At 40.7% G+C, this 20077-nt stretch overlaps 1 protein-coding gene across 1 annotated transcript in view; it reads right to left on the bottom strand.

Annotated features, from left to right (window-relative positions):
* The window catches only part of plekhg5b (pleckstrin homology domain containing, family G (with RhoGef domain) member 5b), an 86968-nt gene extending 68555 nt beyond the window's left edge, over positions 1–18413 (bottom strand). Inside the window, exons 1-2 of the mRNA XM_008285249.1 lie at positions 18403–18413; positions 9322–10023 (exon numbers count right to left, since the gene is read on the bottom strand). Coding sequence (XP_008283471.1) covers positions 9322–9445 — 124 coding nt within the window. The 5' untranslated portion in view covers positions 9446–10023; positions 18403–18413. The remainder of the gene's footprint in view (positions 1–9321; positions 10024–18402) is intronic.
* Between the last annotated feature and the right edge of the window lie 1664 nt (positions 18414–20077).

Below are 20077 nucleotides of genomic sequence, written 5' to 3'. Positions count from 1 at the left end.
TTTAATTTGACAACCAAACACTATTTTGGGGTTCGGGTTGGATGTGCAGGTCGTGTTCAGAACCTGTAGCTCCAGGAATGAATGTAGTAATTTCATAATGTAGTCCGTGGCATTAGAGTAAACTCGGCTACTACTGTAAGCTACTTAGACAGACTTGCTAACGTTAGCGGATTACATCAGAGCACACAAGCACCTGCTTTAATCCATTCATCACACTTCTGCTCCTGTTTTTTTGTTTATGCAATGGCTAAAAAAGAGCCACCATCCTCCAGACTTTCTATGACTCTACAATTATGCTGAGAAATCCAAAATTTACAGGCCTGTTCCGGTTAGTTATGGATGATGAGCTGTGATTGGACAGATGCTGCTCAGGGGAGGGGCTTAGTTTAGTGGCATTTGTGCAGAATCACAGCTGAGATGTAATCCATAAAACCTTTTTGAACCACCGCCTCCCCCTTATGCCTTTACCTAGTTCTACTGTCCTCCGTATCAAGGTGGGGAAGGCCGAGTGCATCACACGTTTAGCCGTAAGCATTCTACACGTTTTTTTTTTTTTTCTTTTCTTTGGAGGAATGTTAAGAATGCTTCACTAGTCCCTGTGTTTGGTGAGGTCTCATCGTGGCACATGGAGAAGGGGTGAGCTTATTCCTGTGTTTGCTCACACTCCGACTCCTCTCTTCACTTTCACATGAGTTTTTTTTTTTTGAGAGTCTCGACTCCCCTCTGTCTTTGGATGTCATGTAACACACACCTCCTTGCCAGAGGATGGTTATGAAAAGACTCCTCTAAGAGACGAACACAGATGGCCGGCAGGTGGATGGCATACGGGCAGGGGAAGCTGGCAAGGAGACGGCCATATCAGCACAGGCAGGGCGGCACGTAGGAAAGTTAGACTATGGAAGACATAAATGTGGATTGAAGTGCGTGAGTGTGTCTGTTTGGATGCTCTGGGTAGATGATGGGCAGATGCAGGAGTAAGAAGCAGGTATAAAATAATGTGTAACTTGTGCAGAAATCTCTAGCTGTTGTTTTTATTTATTTCCAAACTAAGTGATTATTTGTCTATAACTAAAGAGAGTTTACTGTTATTTTGGTTAAACTGAAACGGTTTTAATTACAGCTCAAGAGTTGCTGTCCATTGATGTTAGCGTCTGTTAATGGGAAAGCCAAAGTAAGAGTTCAGCATTTAGGAAAACGTTCAATTTTTTTACTGAGTAAGATGCGGTGAGCAATATTTGTCTCGGTTTCTAATAAAATAAAGCATAGCATAGCTTAGCATAGAGACTGAAAGGTAGTGGGAGAGCTAGTATTGCTCTGGGGTTGTGAAAATCTGTCTCGCAGCACTTTTACATCTGACTAATTAACATAAATAAATAAAAATAAATAAATAAAATGCAAAAACGAGCAGACAAGCTTGTTTTTACATTTTCAGAAGACTTGATGTCAGTCTGGCAAGCAACACAAACTCCACATTGTCACTGCATCACGCCAAAAAATTCCAAGCAGTACTTTATTTTTTACGTTTTTTACTGCAATATAAAGTAATTCACCTCTATGAAAAAAGAGCACAACCATGGCTAGAAGTAGAGAGAACTTATTTGTGTAGTATAACAGAGTTAAGTTTCAAATATTCTTAAAAAATAAAAGAAAAAGCTGAAGTTGAATTTCTTTGACCATTTTTTGAACACATTTTTTTTAATGGAATCAACATGATACTACTACAGATACTATACTGCCTAGTTTATAATTTATTTTCATACCCTTCTCCGATCCGCTCTGGGTAAACACAGCCTGCAGTTCAGCAGAAAAGTCCTAGAATTTTCATAACATGACTGCAGGTGGCAGCTGATTCACTTTGTGGCTACATTGAGGAGGTCAGAATTTTTATTTTTTTTACAGAATCTAGTGGCAATTTTTTATTTATTTATTTATTTTTTTTTGGGGGGGGGGGTCTTTTGCCTTTATTTCAAGCAGTAGAGAGAGACAGGAAAGGGGGGAGAAGAACGGGGAAAGACCTGCAGCAAAGGGTCGTGAGCGGGAGTCGAACCCACGACCGCTGCATCAGGGAACTATAGCCCCTGTTCATGGGTCTCCCGCTCAACTAAGTGAGCTATGGGGGCGCCAGAATAACATGATTTTGATAAAATATTATGAGGGTTGGGCTACAGGTGGCGCAGTTGGAAGCACTGTTGCCACACAGCAAGAAGGTTGCCGGTTCGCGTCCCGGTGGGGGCACCGGGATCTTTCTGCGTGGAGTTTGCATGTTCCCTCCTTGCAGCGTGGGTTCTCTCCGGGTTCTCCAGCTTCCTCCCACAAGGTCCAAAAACATGTTGAGGTTAATTGGTGATTCTAAATTGTCCGTAGGTGTGAATGTGAGTGTGCTTGGTTGTCTGTCTCTAAGTGTAGCCCTGTGATAGACTGGTGACCTGTCCAGGGTGTCCCCTGCCTTCACCCTAAGTCAGCTGGGATAGACTCCAGCCCCCCCGCAACCCTCATGAGGATTACGCGGTGTATAGATAATGGATGGATGGACTATTTGGCTATTTTTCAGACGTAATGGCACGTCACACATGATAAGTTCATGGACTGTGGGAAAGTTTAACATATGATGATTCTCTGCGTTTTTAAAGTTTCTGGCTCTGATAAATGGTGTTTTTTTTTAAAAGATAACATGACTTTAAAATCCACTGGTGGTTTTCAGGGCTTAGAGGGTTGATGTGAACAAAACACATGCAGTACATTTTATTTTGACACCAAATGTTTAAAGGCTGTCAGACAGGGAAGTAGGGTCTCTTGCAAGAAGTCTGACGTACCAAATTTTAATGACAAAAGTTTAAGCTCATGTTGTCCTCACTTTTTTTACAATCGTTACTTAATGTGCACATTATCCGATTAACAACTACACTTCACGTTTCAAACATGGATCCTCACCCCAAAAGTCCGAGCTCAAACCCCTGAAAGCCCTCGTCATTCCTCTACAGGTGGATCAGCCCGGGCCTGGAGAGCAGACGTTAAACCTTGAGCAGGTTGCAGCTGTTTCTAATGCTGAGGGTTCAGTGGCAGCGGGGGCAGCACACAGGCCTTCTGCTTCATGTTGTTTTACCCCCATAGTGGTTAAAACACACACATGTGCACTACACACTCTGCAACCCCCGCCCTCCATCAGTCTCCCTCCTCCAACCACATCTGAGCAGGCCCGGGGTCGGCTTGTATAAAACTGAAAACCACAGAACAACAAGTGTAAACTGTTCCAAAGGAGGGGTGGAGGCGGAGTCAACAATTTTCAATTTACAAGACGGAAAAATACAAATATGTGATTTATGCTCTGAAATTATTTAATAGCCATGAAAAAAAAAAACAAAAAAAAACACTGTGCTCCAGTGTCTTCATGCATATCTGGCAGTCTACATGACTCTGATATTAAGGCAGAGTTTTAGTGAGAACTCAATACCCTGTCACCATGTTTAAGAGGCGTCATGAGGGGATTACTGCATAGCTTACATTTTTGGGAGCATTTATGTCAGAAAGTACAGTAATTGGTCGAGTACAAGTTATTATTGTATAATAGTGTGGCCCTTTGTGTCGGCGCTATTCTTTTTATGGGCTTTATTGGTGCTAAACTTCAAGTGAAATGGGAGGTATGTTCAGCTGTTACTGGAACCCGTGGCTGAGTATGACCCGAGGAATGCCGGTGTGGCCTGGCGCTGTGGCCCGGTTAACGCTTTATCCCAGTTCCACAGCTATAACAGGGGAACTGGGATGAACTAGTGACTTTTTGAAACCCAGATTTTGACTCACTAAACAACTTATATAAGACATTTTTTAAAAAAAAGCTTTCCTCGTGGACGTTTAAAAGTGGTTACCTTAAAAAAAAAAAAAAGCCTAAGTTTGGTTAACATCCAGTCACTGACTTTATTTCTTCAGTGTTTGTAGCTACTGACGAGAGCTGATAGTAAGTTTCTGTCTTTTAGAAAATACAACGCAGAAAATTATTGTAATGTGAGTTAGAAAGCTATGCCGACTTCATCAAATCTGCTCATATACATATATACTTGTGTAGAATAACTTGTTGAATGACAGTGTTTTGCTTTTTGTTGGTTTGTGAGACCTGGTTTGAAGCATGTGTATAAAATTCTGTTTAAAATGCTGGAATGTCCATCCATCCATCCATTATCTATACACCGCTTAATCGTCACGAGGGTCACTGGGGGCTGGAGTCTATCCCAGCTGACTTAGGGTGAAGGCAGGAGACACCCTGGACAGGTCTCCAGTCTATCACAGGGCTACACTTAGAGACAGACAACCAAGCACACTCACATTCACACCTACGGACAATTTAGAATCACCAATTAACCTCAACATGTTTTTGGACAGTGTGGGATGTGTCAAATAAAATTTAACAGGTGGACTTTGACACTGATGGGGCACAGATAAACTAACATTTTTTTAGTAAAATTCAATTATAAATTGGTGAAAATCTGGCAGCAAAATTTGACAGTGAAATACTATAAGTTTAAACAGCTATAAAAACAGTGAAAATAAAAGTAAATATTTGTTTAAAAAAATAGTTATTAGCTCATTTGAATATGGCAAAACTGTGTTCTTCTATGGTCAGATGAAAACTGATTTGTAAAATAGAGATTTTTAATGTGAACAGTATGAAGAGTTTTGGTCTGTTTTTATACAGTCAGCACATATATAATATAAATACATTAATAATATCTATTATTCCCAAACAGATAAAATCTGTAAACATCTATAATCAAATCCTTGTTAAAAGCTTTTCAAAAACTAAGACTTTTTACAATATAGACTGATTCATCAGGGTAGATTTCCCTATGTTGGTCTATCGAAACACAAAACACACCACTTAGCTAAGACCACAATGACAACTACGTTTATTTTGGGTCCTGCTCACAACACTATCTGATTGGTTAATAGTGTTTCAACACTGAGATACATACTGAAAACTTTACTTTAATTAAACTTGAAAAACAAACAAATAAAAGCGTTTCAACAAAGTCTTACGTTGAAGTTTGTGTCTTTCTGAATTTTGACCATTTTCATTTTTACTGCAAATGTATAATGGATCCAAATGTTGAAAATTGTTCTGCTTGATTATTGATAATTCGTATCAGACGTAAAAAAAAAAAAAAACGTTGTCAGTCAACCCCTAATTAACAGAGTTAACAATAATTAGCGATGATAGATATAGTCTGCTGCCAGGAACTTCAGTCTAATCTTACAAAAGTAGTACAGGCTAAACATTAGAGGTCCTGTTACCTTAATGTTTCACACTGCTAAAAAATAAAAGAGGGAAACTGGTTATTGGATCTTGTCATTTCTGAAGCTTTGACTCAGTTGCTCACAGACAACAGTCAGGGATGTGAACAAACATGCTCCACACACACAAAAAAAAAGGCTGGCTACCTCCTGACAGCACAAAGAGGAGCCCTTTCATTCTGTGTATTTGGCCAAATAATTTGCGCCAGGTTGTAACACATGAAAAAGTCAAAAATACGGAAACAGTGTGCGCAATCGGTTAACCAGAAAAGGCACAAAGCAAACAGCCAGTACATTTGTAGTGCAGACGTCTACTCAGAAGTCTGCTTGGACCCTGCAGCTTTGGGAAGAAAACGAAATTTATGTCGCATGGAGCAGCCAAGCAGACACGGAACATTGGCCTTTATAGTATATCAGCCCCAAAACTAACTTCTCTTGGTTTATCAAAGCAGACGTAACTCATCGACTCTTGTGCCACTAGAAAACTGGAGTACTTCAGTGTGGCAAGAGAAGATTTTAGATTTGTACCAAGGGTGGTTGGATACAGACTCAACAGAGTTCTGTATTTTCATTATGCGTCAAAGTTTCAAATAAAATTTCTCGAAAGCATTGGGTCGAGATTTTGTAGATATATTGATGAACCCCTCTGAATGAATGATTGTGTGTTCCCTTCATTAACTCTGACAGTCCCATCAGGCTCAACTGTACTAATCTTCAAATGTGTGCATGCTAAACTGTTATGTAAACTGTATGCCACCGTAAAATGCAGCAAAGGTCATACATAAATTAGTATTTATGAATTAAAGACCAAAATCGTAACTGGAAATGTCAACATGTTCAACATTCTCTTGAGAGGGCTTATTATTAAAGTCAGTTGTGCAACTCCAAAAGAAATCCAAGTTTCTGTGTAACTCCTTAACAACATAAAAAAAAGTTAATTTTGTACAATAAACAACATGGACACCGTGGATATTTAAAAGGTGTGTTTCAGTCACTATTTCATATCTGTTGTCTGACAACAGAAACAGAAAAATTTGTAAATGACACATGAGCACAGGGAGCAGGAGAGAAGCAACCAATGTAAAACGATAGTGTTTCTATTCAGATGTTCCTGCTGCTGTGGTTTTCCGTCCAAATTCTGCACAGTTTACAAACCACCTTTTTGTTCTGTGATCATTTGAAGTACTCCCATAGTCTCACAACCTTGGATTTTCGGAAACATTTACATTTCAGTGACTTTGCAGCTACCACCGTTATCCAAAAACCCAAACTGCTGCACAGTGATACTGAGGAAAACCGTTTGTTATAATAAATTGACGTGGTAGGGTAAAAAAAAAAAAAACTGAATAAAAATATTGAAGTCGACTCATTTCAAGTGCTGATGCTGTTGAAGAAGTTTTACCTGGATTACACCTGCTAACTCTACCTTTGATGTGAAGATGTTAATATAAAACCCAATGAACACCGTGCCCTGGTGTCTCGCACACATGCAGGTCTTAGAGTTATTTTTAGCTTTGAAGAACTTGTCAAAAACTAGACGGGAGAGTCAGAAGGGTTCAAGAAATGTGTTGGATACAGAATTGATTTGCATTCTGTTCCGTTTTGGAGAAAGGCACAATGTCTTAAGGTTGACAAGCTGAAAAGGTGAGGGCTAAAACAGAGTTGGAAAAAAAAAATCTGTGTAGATTCTCAGCCATCCATGTCTTGGTAATCCTGGAAGGTTCAGTAAACAGCATCGAGACTTCTCTCTTAGGTTCTTGAAGGTATTTTACCTCTCATCTAGGAGGAGCTCCTCGAGTTGAGAAGCATTTTCAGTTGAAGGTCAGGACTTAATTATAGAAACGGTTAAAAGGTAAGGATCAAAGCCTCACTGTTCCGTCCGTGGCATTCCTGTTTTCGCTCTCTGCCAAACAGGTCTGCCTCAGCAGGCAAGCTGACCAGAAAGTAGTCGGATTTCCAAGAGGCTGGCTGGCAGAGACGACAGGATGAAGAACATTCCTCTGCAGCCCTGTGTTATCACTTCCCTTTCACTAATGGCATGAATCGGGCGGCACAGCGGAAAACAAGTGCCCCTGTGCCACATCAAAAAAAGCACTGAGAGGAGACGGGGAAACATTTCAGTTTGGCCACACACTTCTTCAGTGGTAAATATTTCATCGGTGTAGCTGGTCTCATCCGCTCTTTCCCTCTCTTCTACCTCATGCGAGGCTGTCTTCATGCCAGGTCACTGAGTGCTTTCCATGGAAGAATAGAGCAATGGAAAAAAGAAAAAAGAAAAATACTTTTCCATGATGGGGCTGAAATCCTTTGCTCAAAATACAAGCGAACCAGATCATCTGCTTGCAGAAGTTACAATGCGAACTATCATGTGATCAAGTATCTCCAATGTCATGTCAGATGAATAACGATGAGACTTTGTGGAGCAGGTCTGAACTACACACAAGGTTCCCATTTCTTTTTCCGTTGTGCTGATTGAACATGATATCATAGGGAAAATGAAACTGAGTTTATAGATTTTTATTCTTTCCGAAACACGACAAAGGGTGCTTTTCATGTCCGCTGTCCTTCTGTGACCCGACCGTGGTTCCCTCATGCCACCTTGTAGGATCTTCCAGTTACTTCAATGCACCAAGGAGACAAGGCGAGAGGAGGCTTTGGGAGGAGCTTGGAGCAAGGACACACGAAATCATTGCATAAAGAAGTCTTTTATCAAGCCTTGTGACGTACAAATACCACACCTTCGTGGGCATCGGTTTGATTGGACAGGTGATACAGCTGGGCAGCACGTCAAGAGAAGCTGTTGTCGTAAAAGACTGACGCTGTGGAAAAAGGATTTCTCATTTGGCAGCTTCGGTTTCTGACTTCTTTAGAAACTATTGTGTGATCTTTGCAGCATGCTTTGGATTGTTATTGCACTAGAATATCCTTCTTCTGCCAAGATTGTTCAGACTGTTAGTCATCTTGCCAGTATTTTGGTATTATTCACAGGCATTCAAGTACCATCTATAAACGTCATGTCCCAACACATTTTGCACTCACAGCCCCATATCATCACACTCCTACCTCCGTGCTTCACTGTCAGGACTATGCTCATAGTTTAATCATAGCAACTGCACTTGCTTGAGTTTCTTGAAGATGTTTCACCTCTCATCCAAGAGGCTTCATCAGTTCTGACTGACTAATTGGGTGTTCCAGATACTGACAATCTTAAGGAGCCATTAACACTTGAGTTTCGGTTTCATGGCTATGTTAATGGACCCTTAAGGATATAAGTATCTGGAACACCCAACTAGTCAGTCAGAACTGATGAAGCCTCTTGGATGAGAGGTGAAACGTCTTCAAGAAACTCAAGCAAGTCCAGTTGCTATGATTAAACTATGAGAATAACAATGACCTGGATGACTGAGAATCTTTACAGACATGTCAGGACTATGAATTCACTGTGGTAGATACTCAATCTGAGCCAAACAAATTTTCCTGATTTGACCAAAGAATGAGCTCCTAATGTGTGCTCATGTTCTTTAGTAAAGCTTCATCTTAGAGTTTAGTGTCAAAGCACAAAAAAGGAGTTTTTTTCTTCATGTCCATAGAAGCTGATTTTATTAACCGTCTTTAGTACTGTAGAGATGTCACAGAAAGTTGAATTTCCATGTATAACCTCTGTGCCAAGTCTGAAGCACATTTCAATTTGTTTTTGTGCGAGCAGTGCACTGTTTGTGGCATCATTTTAGTAGTAGTATTATTACTACAAAGTCATCTTCCTACAGAGATCAATTAAGTCTTCTGATTCTTTGTGTGGTCAAGTTTTATGTACTTACAGATTTTACCCATTGCTTTTAAATGTATTTGTTCTTTGAACCCCCAAGAACCTTCGAAATGTGTACATGTGACATCTGACTCAAATAATTCAAAATAAAAAATAAACATGCAAACACAGATCAATCAACTACCAGGCCTCCTGTTTCATTGTGGTGAAACCAGACACACAAACACAAATCCAGAAGTTAGTCAGGTGATCCACCTCATTCCTGAGCTTACCACATAGGTCATGGATGACGTCCAGGGATGACGACCATGAGTAGCGCTCTATTCCCACTTGAGTGAGAGACGATGGCAAAGCCTCCACTTCATAGGCACCACGCTTCTTCCAGTACAGAAACATTGTCACTTCTTCAACCAGCCGCGGCTTTCTTGTAATGAATGTAACTTAACTGTTAAAAAAAAACATCATCCGAAGACCGAAGTCATTCCACAGTGTTAATGGTGGAACCAGTTGGTCTCACCAGCCCCCGACCCCCCAAAAAATAACAATCTGAACTTGTGCAGACATTTAACACACTGTTCTCATCAGCCATCTTTAAAGATAAAACTTGCCAGCCAGATCTGCTTCAAACTCTGCCAACTGCCAATATGTTCATTCAAAATCTCCACCTGCACCATTACCTCATCCAGCTTGTGCTTGCTAAAACTTGCTTTGAACCTTCTGTCAAAGTCTGATCCTATTTCATCGCCAGTCCAAGTGAGCAAACAAAGTTCCCTCAAGTACAATCCATTAGATCGCCGGGGGACAGCGGTATTGATTCTGCAACTGGGGCAAGTTTTACGACTGCCATCCAGGTTTTAATGGCCAATTCTTAAGTGATGCTGAAACTGATCGCGCTTCTTTCAACAAAACAGAGTCTAATCCGTGTCTCTGAGCCTTCTGCTTCCTGTCGATCCGGTAGATTTTTAGGTTCCCCACTAATCATCCACTGAAAGCCACCCACGAGGAGCTGTCAAGCACCAAATGTTGCCTTCTTCTAATCCATTTAACCGAGCTATTCCTGATTAATTACAGACGTCCAAGGTGTTGAAATCTTATCTCCAGGAGCGAGCAGTCCTTCCCCTGCTGTTGCCTTCTCTGAGCCTCTACTTCTTCCATGACAAAGTTTCTGAAACTGTACAAAACTTGACGCAAGCGGCTCATGTTAAAGCCCTGTGTAGGATCTCCTGGCGATAGGGGGGCTTTCTGCCCACTCCATCGGACAAGTGTTGTATTCATGCAGAGGTGAGTTGCATGCTGGGACGGGCAATCTGGGCCAATGGCTTTTGGACTGGGTGACACAAAGATCTCTTTTAAGCCTCCTCCTACATCCAGAGTGGACTTTCTTTATGTTTTGCTCAAACTGTAAAAAGGCTGACATTTTTCTGCATTAATTAGTGCCCGCGCCCTTTATGTCTCCTGAATGATTTATTCCTTTTTTATGAATGCACCAGCTCTGTGGTGAGTGAGCTCAGTTATTTCTGTGGAGGTACAATGCACACAATTGGCCTCTTGGACACGAGAAAAGCCAAATGAGCAAAAGGAGTCTTGTTACAAACTCGAACAATATGCACCACTTCTTTAATACATCTCTGGAAAAAGCTGAAGGGTTAAAACAACATGAAGTTCGATATCTCAAGTCGAGGCATAATATTTTCCCTCAGCGTTGCTTAAAAGGCAGATGCACTGCTATTATGCGTCTAAAATGGGAGAAGAAATACTGTGAGAATGTGCTGCGCCGGCCGGGGAAAGGGAGGGACGTTGTCACACATAGCGACCCACATGTCCAATTTTGGGATAAGAAATTAGAGGGTAGGATGGGAGCCGGTTTGCTGCTCAGCTCTGGGCTTTGCAGACATATGGTAATAATCTGAAGCAGCTTTGAGCACGCAGCTTCCCTTTTAATGAAGAGAGCAGTTGTGCAGCATGAGAACTGGGCTGCGAATACAAGGGCCAATTTCCACCTACTACAGAAACAAAGCGGGAAGCAGATGAGGTATTAGACAGAATCGCTTTCATCATCATCCATCAGATCAGCGTTTAATTAAAAAAAAAAGAAAAAGACACTTTCTTTTTTTAGCCATATCAACAGAAGAAAATACCTGCTCCACTATGGCACAAGTACTGACATTCAAATGCGTTATATAGATTATGAAACAAAAATTGAATTCATTTAGAAACTCTTTCGACACTCTTTCCACAGTCAGCTGTGTGCGGGCACAAGGTGCATTTTCTGGCAATCTTCAGGTCCAGTCAAAGTCTAATAATGTAGGCGAATCTACTTTTTCTACCGTCAATATACAGTCTCTTTCATGTACACATTTCCTAAAGCCATTTTCTATTGCACTTTCATAAATTTGAGGACCTAGCGAAAGACACATTAAAAAAAAAAAAAAGGTCAACTACAGGGCAACCAAAAAAACTCCACATTGCCCATTATGCAATTCCCATCTTTTCACTTGACCCTCCCTGCCTCTTAAACACCCTCATCTTTCAAAGCCCACATCCACAGGGTTCCGCCTAAAAAAAAAAAAAAAAACAGAAAAAAAAGAAAAATCAAGTCACAAGTTCAAGCTGAAATAACCCTGATGTAATCACTATAAAATCATCAGGGTTATTTTTTCAGACTTAACAAAGCTCCTCCAGAAACACAGAAGGCATTATACAACTGTTTTTATAAGCTGAGCAGCACTCCTCGTGACCCAAAAATAGAACTTCATATGTGAAACTGTTGGATTGGGCACTGAAAAAATGTCACTAATTAAAAAATACATGAAGTACAGCATTATGTACAGCTGCTTTACACTTCCGTCAACACATCTGATAACTGTGTTAACTTTTTCCAACATGTGGCATCCAGCAGTTTGGAACGAACATCATCTTGATAGACTCAAAGTGTGCATCTCTCAACAGTAAGAATGCAGTTTTCTGATACTCTAACGATGATGGAAGGAGTATCTCAGCATTTCACAGAGTGGTTTTCATCTTATCATCCAGGACAATGATTTATTATGCTAAAAGCTTGATTAGAAGATTGATACCACCATCATATGTGTCTGAGAAGTCTGAAGCCGCAGCCAGAAGACGGTTAACTTGGCTCAGGGGATTACGTGTCTTCTGGCTCTGTCCAAAAGTTTAAAAAAAAAAATCCATCAGCACCTCTGAAGCTCACTGACTAACACACGATATCTTGTTTGTTTAATCCTTAAGCAAACTGTAATGTAAAACCAACATGTTGTGGTTTCATGTAGACTCTGCTGGCAAGCTCACAGTGACAACAAGACTCCTAGAAGTGACTGCTGGGCGCCGAGAAACACTTCCATCAATGTCCTCCTAAAACCGTTACTACAACCTGAATTTGTCATTTTTTTATTTATATGTTTTGTATAGTTAGTTATAGTGAGCTTTAAGATGCAGAAAATGTGTTTAAAGCATATAAAACACTATTTCAGGACAAGAACTACAAAAATCAATCATCAATGAATACGACTAAAACTGATTAAGATGATGAAGATGAACTAATCATTGTTTTAATGCAGTGTGTTGCAGCATCTGTACTGCAGGTTCTGATTAAAAGTTCCTTTCCCTTTTCAGTAGATTTATCAGTTTTTCCTGTTGTGTTGCTTCTAATTCTGAAGCTCCTCACAGTCAGTAATGTTACCGGATTTTCCAGAAAGAATCAGACCAATGAACTAAAGTTATCTACAAACTATAATGAAAAGTGGCAACAAGACAGCTGAGATAAACTACAAACCCAGCCAGCCAGCAGCTGAAATTTACAAAAAAAAGTAAGCTACCGTTAATCTAATCCTGCTCCTATAACAGAGGTGATGCTGCTCTCAGATGGGATGAGTCAGTTCCAGGATTAATGCCTGCGCTCCATCTAAATCTTCCTCCAGATGATCACTAAAGAACTATTGCTGGATAACTTTTCCAACCTTCGTCACCTCTAAAGCTAAATCCAGACAATAAACAGGAATTTGGTGATCAAGTGAGTGAATCATTTCCTGAATGAATTGCTGCTCTTCTTTAAAGGGCAGCCGCTGCGATGACTAATGCTAATGTCAGGAGAGTTCATCTGCTGTATCACTGCTGAGCACAGGGACGTGGACGTTTAGTCTTAAACATGAACCTCATCATAGATAAGAGGTGTGTCAGGAAAGTTCCAGGACTGGTGTCACAAAAGATATATTTCAAACCCAAACTACAAACCACGAGTTTCCCCCTTTAGACGATCAACCAGCACATATACAAAGAGATCCTGCGGCGTTTGCTTCGTTCAGTGCGCGAGAACAGGAGAGAGTTGTGGCAGGACAAGTCGTGGCTGCTTCACCATGACAACGCGCCTGCTCACAATGACCTGAGCATCCCACAGTTCCTGGCTAAAGAGAACATCGCCATGCTGGAGCAACCTCTCTACTCATCCCACCTGGCTCCATGGGATTTTTTTCCTCTTCCCCAAGCTCAAGGGGGTCATCAAGGGGACCTGTTTTGAAGATGTGGATGACATCAAGCTGGCTGTGACGACAGAGCTGTGGTGGATCCTGGAAGAATCCTTCCAGGAGTGCATGGCAACGTGGCAGAGAAGGCTGGGGAAGTGTGGGATTACTCTGAAGGGGAAAACTTGTAGTTTGGATTTGAAATATATCTTTTGTGATACCAGTCCTGAAACTTTTCTGACACACCTCGTATAACACCTGACACCATGGTAACCACACACAAAGATGGCGACAGCTGTAGCCTCAAAGTGCTTAGATTGTACAGAAATTAAAAATGCACAAAATGAGACTGATGAAAATCCCGTCATCCTCCATCACGGCATCCCTGCAGGTCTCCCAAGGCGAGCTAGTCTGCAGCGGCCGCCTGGGCCTCTCCTTGTCTGCACACATCCCCAGGTGGCCATGGTTGCACTTACAAGACGGGCTTCCAGCCTTAAAACCCTGTCAACTGTGTCATTTGTGTCCCCCACCAGCTCCACCTCCTAACTAAGAACTCTTAACAGTCTGCTTTGATGGACTTGATGTCAACTTGTGCATGGATTCTAATACAGGATCCCCATTCAGAGACACTGGTTCTAGGTCGGACACTCTGACCTTTAACCTCAGTACAGTGTAGTGGTTTCACCCTGGTCACCGCCTGCCTTTTACTTGCTTTCTTTATTTGATGTGTATCGAGGTAAGAACATGTTTATGCTTATTTGGTTTTATATTTGTGTGCAAATGTATTTACCTGTATGCTTTTCATTGCTGTGTTAACCTTAGAATTATTACAGATGTGACTTGATACATCGACTAAAGTAGGTAAATTCAATATAAATCTATTTTCTGCTTCTCTTTTTCTAAAATTAGGTCATTGAAAGTGATCAGTAATTATCCATTTACTTGAATGAAACATAATCGTGAGATAATCTTTCAGTTGTATAATCTAGAGAGGCAGATTATTTGTTTTGCCTTTTGAAGGATCGAGACCAAATGTTTCCTCTTGTTCACCATCTTTGTGCTGTGCTAAGCTAAGCTAAGCTAAGCTAAGCTAAGGGTCTTCCGGCTTCAGCTTCATATATAAAACACAGACAGTGTGGCATCAATCTCCTCAACAAGCTCTCAGCAATACTCACATTTTCCACTACGCCTTTAATACATTATAAATGAGTGAGTGAACACATTTGACATATTTCAAATGACTAAAGGAGTTACCGTCGTATTATCACTCAGGTAACTCAGGAGCGTCCAGTTTATCTTAGCGTGAGACCTAAATAGCAGCTAAAAGCTTGTGGTGTGCCGAGTCTGAACGAAGCTGCTCCTCAACAGGATCCCTGCAGTATTAATGGCACGTTGAGAAATGAGTCTATGAGAGGCTGCAGTACGGCGAGACTGTAAATGAGTCTGCTCGATGTGTGTGCCGAGGGGAAAAGAAGTGCGCGAGCCGGGGTGTTGACAGAGGCAGTGCAGTTAAAGGCTTGTGCGTGCCCATGTGGAGGAGGTTGGGGGTTATATTTAGCAAAGTGGCCCATCAAACCGGCCGAGGTTAACCCTTCGCCAGCAAACCAGGAGTTATTTAAGATTTCTCTCTGTGAATGTTCCGAAAGAAGAAAATGCAAATGATTTCAAACCAAATGAGCACTTCAAAAACCTCTTCAAGCAAGACTGTATCTCTGTCGTGACACAGAAAGTAATAATTGCCTGGTCATTTATTAATCTGCATAGGTGTGATATAGCTGGATAATCCACATCAAAGTGGTTTCCTGACACGCTTCCATTCTAGTAGAGGTTGTCAGTACACATGGGGATACAAAAACTATTTGTTTGAACAAGATCACCCAAAACCACTGTGTTTTTTTTATGCCACAAGTCTTTGTTTTTGACTCGGGTGTGCACAGAAAAGCATAACCTCTGTGGAAACCTCATCTGCTATTAACATAACTTCAATGTTTTTCAGTGGTGTCTGATCAAGCTCCGTGCGTCACCGTGAGCCGTCTGCTCTCCTCTGCCCTCTGATCAATATAAATCAATGAATCCAGACAAAAACGATCCACACATAGCTGCTTCCGCCCTGTGAATTTCTGCTGTCAGGCAGACCGTTTGTCCTGCTGCTCTGCTTTCAGCTTCTGAGGAGCTGCTGACAGACGGACAGCTGGCTCCGAGGACGCCGAGTGGATTTCAAAGTCGGTGTGAGAACACAGAGATTTGAGCTAAATACACGTGTCAGCATGCTAATGTGATCACGATGACTATGGAAAAAAAAAATCAATCAATCAGTGCCTCCTACCTGACCCTCTCAGAATGCACAATAACTCTAATATATTTAAGGAGGCCATGTAAAATGTTACCTTCATACAAGTTACAGGCCCTCAAATAATCCCTGTTATTTTTCCAACATTTTTCAACCCTCATAAATCATGTACACACACACACATTACATTTTCAGGAATGAAAAACACCTTTGAGCTGTGTTTTGTAAACTATAACGTACAGCAGGGGTTAAAAGCTTTTCATCCCAAGAGATAATGCTCCCCAAATACCGTGACCCCCAATATCCGCAGAAATGCTTGAAGCATGCAAGAGGCCTACCCTACTGTAGACACACATCACTACAACACACACACACACACATAAAACCATCATATTATTTTATAGTAATTTAATCTAGCCTAAATCCATCAGTCACCATCATCGCCGTGTATAAACTGCAGCACCGAGTAAACACACAGCATGTAGGAGCAGCAGATTCAACAATCATGGCTCAAAATGTGGTATTTCTGATCGTTCTGAAAGTTTACTTGATTTCTGAAAATCACAACACACCCACAGAATCTCACGACCTCCAGGTGGGTCCCAGCCCCTGCTTTGAGAACAACTACAGCTAAAATGACACATTGATTAATTGACTTAAAGTAAATCAGCCTGCAGCTATTTAGATTATTGCTCAAGCTTCTCCATTGAGAAGATTTACTGCTTAACTTTGTTTTATATCACTTTAAATGGAGTGTTTTGCACTGTCTGTCGAACAAAACGGGACATTAAAAGATGTCAACTTGGGAAATTGTGACTAAAAAAAGTTGTTTTTTTCACTGACAATGAATCAACTACTTGGAGTAAAAACTACTTCACACTAATGAGTAATAAAAGTAATTGCAAGCTGCAGCCCAAATACGATGTCAGCATCTGTTTGACAACCATGGCAGGTGTACTGTCATCTTAGTTTGACCTGTTGTCACTAGTTTTAATTTGTTATTTATCAATAATTTACCACTAATTAGCACAAACCAAAAAGGGAACATGGAGCATCCTTATTATGCAGGTAATTGATTAAAAATCAATTTAGAGCTCGATGAGAAGGACCAAAGTTATTGCAATTCATCATGAAAAGGGGCAAAATTCAGTGACAATCTTTTCAGTCGCTAAGTCAAACTTTGCAAAGTCATTAGGATTCGTCATCTGTCTTGGCAAAATGTCACATCCGTTCATGAATCGGCTGTTGAAAACAGGTAGATTTAGCCGTATTGTCTTTGGATCTCGGCCGAGGCACTGATATATCAGCCGTCAGAAGAAAGAAGATGACGTGCGGTAGCATCTCTGCCGAGTGAATCACTGCGAGACACGGTGTAATTTAACAGTCCATCCTTAAACCAGCAGCTCAGAGGGGACAAACAACCACTCTTCAACTTGTTGATATGAATAATCCCATAATTGAAACAATCTGGTTGAAATTGCAGAGGGGGCTACCTTCGAGAAGCCAATAACAGAGTGAACGGGGGGGAAATCAAAAACACTTATTCCCTGAAAGTACAGTTATTGTCGTGTGGAAGGCTGCTATACGTGTAAACAGTCATTTAGCCTGGGTGGAGGTTAGACGTGTGGAAGGACAGATTCAGAGATAAACATTTGCAGCTATGTTTCTGGTTAAAGGAGGTGTATATGTGTGTGCGACCTTTCCTCGGCGCCTTTAATCATCCGCTGCTCCATCTGACTGTTGGTCTGTTTACGACGTGATTAGGAACCTGACAGCGTGGACGGGCTTCTTGATCATATTAGCTGATGTGGTTCATGAATTAAAAGGAAAGACTTTAGTCCAACACTGACCAAAGAATAAACACACAAGCTGATTTCATATACGGACCGAAAGAAAATGCAAAGCAGAGCTGAACAGTTGTTCTCTGTGTGATGATGCAAAACAGGACAGTGGGACAGAAAAACTCCTTCAGGCCAAAGAGGCAGAACACTGTCTGAAACGTGAACCTCAGAAACAAGCTACTACTGTAAAGCAACGTGCCAAAAAAATGAGAACAACAACTATACAAAGTGCCGTGAATAAGGGTAAGAAGAGCTGGATTTAAGAGGACTAGAAGCTTCTGTTTCCTCTCAGACATTTCCAAGTGCTGTGGGAGCCCTTTGTAAGAGACAAGGGATGATGGGAAAAGATGCGTGAGAGAAGAAGGAAAAGAAAATAAGCCTCTGGCTATGAGCACGTTTTAAGACAATGACTTCATCTGCGACTATAAACAGCAGAAAGTGACGCTGCGGTCACGTGTGAAAGGCTGCACCACCTGTTCTGCCTGTGAAACGCGATATTCACCTGCAACATTAAAGGAGTAGTTCCACACTTTGCGGAAGGCACATCTGCTTGTTGAGTAGATTAATGCCGCTTCTATCCGTCTGTTACAGCCCCTGTAATGGATATTTTCATATTAGAAAGGTTCGTCACCTGACTGAGCTGAAAGATGCTGTAAAGCTTCATGAGAATAGCTTGGTACCACTCTCAAAGCGACGTTTTTGGCCACAGCGGTTTTCATTTGTACCACCGTACTATGGATGCAGCACCAACAAACACACTGACAAAATCAGCAGCTTTTACAGTCTAGCAGCAAAAAACCCTGATATTTATTTGAAAAAACTGGGTTCCGCAAAATCAGAAAAGCAACATGTGATTTTAAGTCACTGTGCCAATTCAATGTACTTTTTTTTTTTTAAAGCAAATGATTAGGCTCAGAAAAAACAAAAGTTTTTCTTAGTCTTTTTTGAGTTGTGACAACTTCTTAGAAATCTATGTTCAAGCAACGAACTACATTAATTAAGGGTAATTGGTAGTGATCCACGATATAAACATTTCTGGCTGACATCTATATCTGATATTAAGATTTCTGATATCGCCGATGTCGATATTCAATTTTTGTTCACACCGAAAAATGAGTATCAGTAAGCACTGTGAGAACGTGAAAACTATTCATAAGACGCCCATACCAAATTAGACCACATAGTCTTCCTTGTTTTACGAAACAAAAGTTAATGTTAGACAGTCATCGTTTTTTTCACATCGGCTAAATTTGTTCATCAGACTGATACCGATATATCGGAGAAAAAACGCTAATATTGGCCGATACCGATGCGGTCGCCGATGTATCGTGCATCCCCAGTAAGAGGCTTTCCCGAGGAATCAAAATGTATTTTTAATTACGAGTCTTAACTGTGTGAAATTGTCGTGTTAAAACAAAAGGAGATGAAGAAAGTTCACAAGCCAATTTGACTAATTTACTGCAACTTGAATTTTTTTGTAAATCATTTGAAGTTACACAGCATTATGTCGATCCATCCCATCAAATTAACGTCTGCAGTTTAAAAGGTTGAGCTAATATAGTTCATTTTTTCTTTCATGTCGTTGGAAGAAAGGAGAAATTCCAGCTCTAGTTGCTATTTTCTTTATATAGGTGTATGCTTTTATGTATTTATCAAGGTTGTCCTTACTGGCTGTTAGCACAATTGTGAGATGCCACCAGAATTTTATTGCCATTGGGGACATTTTCTTCTCCGTTTTCTTCTGTCTTGAAAAATTTCAAGGGTAGTGCGATAAAATGTTGTGACGCATTTTTAAAGTCCAATAGATAAACTCAGAAATACACTGTGTCACACTACAAACAAACAACGTCCTTAAAAAAATGGCACTTTGGAGTTGCATTTTTTCATCCCACACTCTCTAAGATTCTTTGATTTAACAATCAGATTTGAGATTTGCAAATGCAACAGACATCATTTACGCCTACAAGCATTTCAAAGGGTACCATGACATTTTGGTCACTGTAATTTTATTAACGAGTTAGTAATGCAGAATTCCTGCTTCCCTGAGATCTGAAAGCATTTCTATAGGTAGTAGCTAAGAAAGATGACTAAATATTTGCTCTATTGTTGTTAAAAGCACTAAACATTACTCCATAAGGACAGCATCATGTTTCAGATTCTCATGAAGAGCAAAGAACCACAAACTATAAGAGAAACCACAAAGAGGACTAAAAGCTGGTGGACCACAAGGTTAGCAGGACTACAGCTGTCTATGAACAAAGCATCAACGAAGAGGAGAGTTTTTAAAGGGGAATCCCCCTGCAGAAGAAACAGGACACCAAAACACATTCAACAAAATAACAAAAGGTTCAATATCACTTTTTTTCATTTGAAACGCATACATGGGGCGAATTTGACGTGTGTAGATGTAAGAAACAAGTGG

Source organism: Stegastes partitus, unplaced genomic scaffold, assembly GCF_000690725.1.
Source record: "Stegastes partitus isolate 25-593 unplaced genomic scaffold, Stegastes_partitus-1.0.2 Scaffold392, whole genome shotgun sequence".
Classification (NCBI taxonomy): Eukaryota; Metazoa; Chordata; class Actinopteri; family Pomacentridae; genus Stegastes; species Stegastes partitus.
This window is presented reverse-complemented; position numbering and strand designations above follow the sequence as displayed.